We start from the raw sequence: 5,153 nt of genomic DNA on the forward strand, positions 1-5,153 counted from the left end.
CTTTCTCTTCCCATGCCCGCCTAGTCTCAGCTCTGGAGGAAGGTTGCAACCAGGTGACCCTTCCCCAGCCCCGGGCTCCCGCGTGATCACAGCCCGGCTTGGAAAGGAAGCGGGCGTAGCAAGTAGAGGCAGGGCGGGGCCACGGTGGGCGGGGCACTAGGGCGGGGCTATAGCCTAACTGCACCGCCCGGGCTGCTGCTGGGTTTGGAAAGGAAGCAGGAGTGGTAGGGAGAGGAGGGGTCAGGCTGAGCTGTGGGCGGGGAAACGGGCGGGGCCATGGATGGAACACGTGCTTTCTTAGGTGGAGTCCGGGGCGCGGCAAGGAGAGGCGGGGCCAAGTCGAGGTGGGTGGAGAAACGGGGCGTGTTCATGGCCTAGCTGCGCCGCAGAGGCTGCCGCCTGGTTTGGAAAGGAAGCGGGATTGGCAGGGAGAGGCGGGATCAGGCTGAGGTGGGCGGGGAGTCGGGGGCGGAGCCATGAGTGGGCCTCGTGCCGTCTTAGGTGGAGCCCCGGGCGCGCGGGAAGAGGCGGGACCGAGCAGAGGTGGGTGTGGTGTGTGTGGGGGCGGGCCCATGGTGGGCGGGGCCATGGCGGGGCGGGGTTCTCCGCTCCCTGGGGCCGAGCCCAGCCACTCAATCAGCCCGCTGGCTCCGGAGCAGGTCTGCCTTCCCGAGCGCGGGACGCGGCGCTCTGGGGGAGGAGGGCGAAGCGACGCGGCGATGGCTCCCCGGGCACTCCCGGGGTCCGCTGTCCTAGCCGCTGCTGTCTTCGTGGGAGGCGCCGTGAGTTCACCGCTGGTGGCTCCGGGTGAGTGTCCGGTAGGAGCCGGGGCGCCGGGTGCTGAGCCGGGTCCCGGGAGCGCGGAAGGAAGCGAGGGGGTCGGGACGGCAGCCCTGCGGCGCTCCGAGGAGCCCGCTTTTTAGCACAGCCTCGGGATCCTGGCGCTGAACAACTGGCTGTCCCGGGGCGGTCCGGGCAGGGCGCGGTGCGTGGCAACGGCTCTCGTCCCTCCCCTCCCGCCGGCCCCGCTCCCGCCTTCCCTCCCGGGGCCTCCTCCGAGGGTCTGTGTCCCCCAGCCCTGAGCTGTGCGGGGCGTAGGGACCAGGGCTTCTTCGGGGGCGCTTCCTCCACGGCCGCGCGCCTCGGAACCCCGCGGACCCCTTTCCCACCGCCCTTGTCCTCAAAGGCGCCGCGAGCGGAAGATCGTGACACAGAGCACCGGGTGCGCGGTCGGCGCCTCCTTCTCCCTTTTAAATACCTTAAAATATCCTAAAACCTAGAGGACTTGAATCTCTTTCCAAGTTTCCATTTATTTTGGTGGTTGATGGATTCTTGTAACAGGTCAAGGAGTTCACATTTCTTCCCATATATCCTGTAGAAATCAGGCTCGGAAGAAGGGAAGGCGCGTTGGTAAACTTAAATATTTTTCTTCTTTGTGTTGATTCCTGTCGTCACAAAAGGAACCTTGTGTGGTCAGAGCAGGAAGCCACCAGCAGAGATGCTAAAGTGTCACCAACGATGAAGCAGTTTTTAATTGAAATCAATCTTAAGAGGAGGTATAAGTTTTATGGAAGTCCTATGTCATATCCTTGCTTTTATAATTGCAGACACTAGGGATTCCTTACCACCGCTTCCCCTCTTAATTGCTACCTAACAGCCTCAGTTAAAAAAAAAAAACAAAAAAAACCTCATACCTGCTTGGCCATTTGGGGTTACTACAGATTGGAGTCTGACGTCAGCAAGCTCTTCCAAGCTTGATTTCAGGGGTGGCTCCTCTTCAGGTCCAAATAATAAGCAACTGGAAGCCTTTCAACAGTGACTGTCTCTTCCATAAACATCCATAAACTCTTCCTCCTGAGAACATTTCGGTCGCTTAAAACTTTTACCCTGACTTAGCAGTTTGGCCTTCACTTTTTCATAGAAACCAGAGCAGGTTTGGAAGGGAACGAGATAGGTAGTATTGTCTCCTGAGTATTTTTAGCAGGCCCATATTTCCATTAGCCAGCCACCTGGGGAAATGGCAGCTAGTGACATGTTTTATTGGATGGGACAATTTTTTTTTCTTTTTCTTTTTTTGATACAGGGTCTCACTCTGTCACCCAGGCTGGAGTGCAGTGGCACCGTGTCGGCTCACTGCAACCTCCAGTTCTCTGGTTCAAGGGATTCTCCTGCCTCAGCCTCCTGAGCAGCTGGGATTACAGGCACATGCCACCATGCCCTGCTATATTTTCGTATTTTTAGTAGAGACGTGTTTTGCCATATTGGCCAGGCTGGTCTTGAACTCCTGCCCTCAGGTGATCCTCCTGCCTCGGCCTCCCAAAGTGCTGGGATTACAGACATGAGCCACTATGCCCTGCTGGTTCATTTTGATTTTCATCCTGCATTTCATTGCTGAGACACATAGGTGCATAATCAGGTTCCACTTGGATGTGAGGTTGGAGACATTCCTTAGAGGGTTGGAGTCAGTTGCTCTAGAATTTGGGGAAGAGTTTAATCTGGGAGTAAAATTATAAAAACATCAGCACATGATGCATGCAATTAGCCATCATCAGCAGGATAAATCCATCCCTAGAGTGGGTGTGTGTTTTGTTTGACCTCTGAGCAACACCCAGGTCTCAAGACTGGAATGTTACTGATGAAAGCGCTCATCTAATTGCATGACAGCCTTTGTTTATTTTTTCTTTTTGAGAAAAGAAGAAACAGGTGTCTAAAAAGGAAAGGATGCAGAGCACAAATTTGCCAGTATCTTGAGGCCTGTGTAAAGAGAAAATGCTCTGACCAGCCAACATCTGATCCCCTTGGAACCGAAGATGGTGTTAATGTTTGTACGTTAAGTATAGGGAAGTAGAGGGAAAGAAATGGGAAATACTGTTGACTGCCAGCTGTGTGCCAGGCTTTGGGTTGAGTATTTATATGCATTTTTATTTTTATTTATTTTTTTCTTTTTGAGATGGAGTCTCCCTCTGTCACCCAGGCTAGAGTGCAGTGGTGTGATCTTGGCTCACTGCAAGCTCCGCCTCCTGGGTTGGTTCATGTCATTCTCCTGCTTCAACCTCCCGAGTAGCTGGGACTATAGGCGCCCGCCACCATGCCTGGCTAATTTTTTTCTATTTTTACTAGACATGGGATTTCACCGTGTTAGCCAGGATGGTCTCAATCTCCTGACCTCGTGATCCACCCACCTCGGCCTCCCAAATGCTGGGGTTACAGCTGTGAGCCACTGTGCCCGACTGCATTTTTATTTATTTGTTTGTTTTTATTTTTTAATTTTTTTTTTGAGACAGAGTCTTGCTCTGTTTACCAGGCTGAGGTGCAGTGGTGCGATCTCGGCTCACTGCAACCTCTGCCTTCTGGGCTCAAGCAATTCTTCTGCCTCAGCCTCCCAAGTAGCTGGGATTATAGGTGCCCGCCACCATACCTGGCTAATTTTTGTATTTTTTAGTAGAATTGGGGCTTCACCATGTTGGCTATGCTGGTCTCTAACTCCTGACCTCGAGTGATCCACCCTCCTCAACCTCCCAAAGTGCAGGGATTACAGGTATGAGCCACTGAGCACAGCCTTCATATGCATTTTTAAACTCATCGCTCATAACTGGATGAAGTACTTACTTCCAGTAAGGCAACTGAGGCAAGAGAGGTTAAACAACTGGCTGAACATCACATAGGGACTGTGCCAGTCAGCAGTCAGAGAAGCAGAACCACTGGGAGGTGTCTGTGTATGTGTGTACCTTTATATGTATCTTTATCTGGGATAACCCAGCCTGCTTGATTCCAAAGTTCATTCCCTTTCCACTGTACCCCACTGCTCTGCAGAGAAAAATAGAATATGAGTCAACCTCTGCAGTCTTGCTGAGATTCTAAGATAGTTTAGAACATCATAAAATTGTAAGCATGTGGTTGTCACAAGTTGTTAAGCAGAGAAAAAAAGGGCAGATAGCTTCACGGTGGGTAGTGGCAGTGCCTTTTTCACTTCCTTCCTAGTAGAAGAATCTCATTAAACTTGTCTCTTAGCAGCAGCATTCGAAACTACATACCACAAGCACCCAAAGGGATGATTTTCCACATCTTGGCTTATTTATGTCCTTAAGTTCTCTGGTTACTCAACCTTCAGGCTTATTAGTTTCTCTCTCAGACAGTGGGCATAGCCCTGGAGTAAGGAGTGGGTGGAAGAGGTCCTGGGGCTGATAAGAGGAGAAATGCATTGTCCTTGGGCTGTGGGCTTCCCTCCAGCATTCTGACTCCCTTTTAGTTGCTAAAGATAAGCTTTATTAAATTCTGGGTTCTCTCTTAGCCAGGTAGCTGCAAAGCTGTACATCCACATAATACACAGTGTTTGGAAAGTTTTGAAAAAGCACACCTTGGAGCTTCGGATTCCACATCTACATTTAATTTAGAAAGGAAACGAAAAATGTGAGAAGACTCTGTCAATTCCCTGCCCCTACCCCCTGTAAAAAAAGAAATGAAATGAATCTATTTGGAAGTTAATAGTTGAATTTGAACGTGAGAGACCAAAGCCCCAAGTGAACAAACAACAAATTTTATTGTTTCTTTAAAAATAACTCTTTGGCCCTAATGTTGAAGTGTAATGACTTATTGAAACAATAGAGAAATGATTTAAAGCTGACAAAAAGAATAAATTAAATTGTCATTCGTATAAACTATTAGGTTGAGTGGTTCCTAATAATTTAGGACACTTCAGTGGTTGTAAAGATTTGGTGTGCTGCTGAAAGCAGATATATTAATAATTATTAGAATTAATATAATAATTATATTAATAGCATTAATATATTAATAATTCTGGTGTGGTTTATAAAAACTAAAATCAGAATTTGGTGTTAGTACACTGTAGACACTTTACTCTTTTGGGAAAAAGGAATTCAATTTTTATTATTACCTGTTTTGTGGCAGGCGGTAGTCTAAGTGCCTAGATCATTTCATTCTTACAATGAATTTCCTGTCAGTTATATACGTAATTTTATTCCTGTGTTTGTAGATGAGGAAATTGAGCCTCAGAGAAGTTGAAAAAGTCACTCGTGTAGGCTGGATTTTGGCATGGAGTCCATTGAGTCAGATCTGTTTGATTTTGAAGTCCATGCTTATTATTACTAAACTATTTTTTTGCAGAAGAAAATTCTTTTTTTTTTTTTTTTTTT

General features: G+C 48.6%; 1 protein-coding gene across 1 annotated transcript in view; it reads left to right on the forward strand.

The window, feature by feature from the left end:
* The first annotated feature begins 603 nt into the window (after positions 1–603).
* RELL1 (RELT-like 1) overlaps positions 604–5,153 on the forward strand; it is a 91,493-nt gene continuing 86,943 nt past the window's right edge. Inside the window, exon 1 of the mRNA XM_011949135.1 lies at positions 604–807. Coding sequence (XP_011804525.1) covers positions 720–807 — 88 coding nt within the window. The 5' untranslated portion in view covers positions 604–719. The remainder of the gene's footprint in view (positions 808–5,153) is intronic.

Source organism: Colobus angolensis, unplaced genomic scaffold (assembly GCF_000951035.1).
Source record: "Colobus angolensis palliatus isolate OR3802 unplaced genomic scaffold, Cang.pa_1.0 Scaffold29, whole genome shotgun sequence".
In the NCBI taxonomy this organism is placed as follows: domain Eukaryota; kingdom Metazoa; phylum Chordata; class Mammalia; order Primates; family Cercopithecidae; genus Colobus; species Colobus angolensis.